The 739-nt window shown below is 35.6% G+C and overlaps 1 protein-coding gene across 1 annotated transcript in view; it reads left to right on the top strand.

Moving 5' to 3' along the window:
* Positions 1-739, top strand: part of kcnq3 (potassium voltage-gated channel, KQT-like subfamily, member 3) — a 105,741-nt gene that overhangs the window by 88,161 nt on the left and 16,841 nt on the right. Inside the window, exon 3 of the mRNA XM_005746361.2 lies at positions 276-366. Coding sequence (XP_005746418.1) covers positions 276-366 — 91 coding nt within the window. The remainder of the gene's footprint in view (positions 1-275; positions 367-739) is intronic.

The following is a 739-nucleotide window of genomic DNA, read 5'->3' as shown; positions in this document are numbered from 1 at the left end:
CAAGTTTGATGAGGATGTTTTTGTTGGGTTTTTTTAGTCTTTATCCTGGAGTTACTCCTGCAGGTTTGAGTAAATGTGATATAAACACATTATAATATAATTTATCCCCCCGTGCATAAATTAAAGGGAGACGTGGCCCCCTCTAGTGGTGACAGTAAGACTGTGCAGTTTCACTCTGAGTGATTTTTTTCCTGCACTCTGTAGTGTTTGTGTGTCCTGCACATGAGTGTCGTGCATTATTGTAACGGAATGTTTTTCCTCTTGTGTGTCTGCAGGTTTTTAATCGTTCTGGGCTGTTTGATTCTGGCCATACTGACCACATTCAAGGAACACGAGAACGTGTCGGCACACTGGCTGGTCATACTGGTGAGATTTCATTTCTTCATTTATGTTTGTATCTTTTTTTTATATATATATATATATCGTTCCACTAAACAGAAGCTTTTTTTAATGTGCATCATCAGACGCATGTTTCACTCAAATCAGCAAATTTGACCTTTAAAAAAAATGTCAAATTCAGGGGTCGCAGGGTGCTGGAGCATAAAATCTGGTACTTGCATTTCACATTTAAATAAACTAAACTCAGCTGATATAAATACTTATAATATAAATACTTCACTGTTTTAAAAAATAAATAGTGTAAAATGCAGATACACAAACATTAAAAGGACTGAAATAGGACTGATAGTAATGAGCAGCTGTAAAACATGAGTAAGTAAATCAATAAATGGTTAGAGGA

This window comes from Pundamilia nyererei, unplaced genomic scaffold, assembly GCF_000239375.1.
Source record: "Pundamilia nyererei isolate P.nyererei 1_Seehausen unplaced genomic scaffold, PunNye1.0 scaffold00177, whole genome shotgun sequence".
Classification (NCBI taxonomy): domain Eukaryota; kingdom Metazoa; phylum Chordata; class Actinopteri; order Cichliformes; family Cichlidae; genus Pundamilia; species Pundamilia nyererei.
Note: the sequence above shows the minus strand (reverse complement) of the source record. Positions and strands in the feature narration are given on the sequence as shown.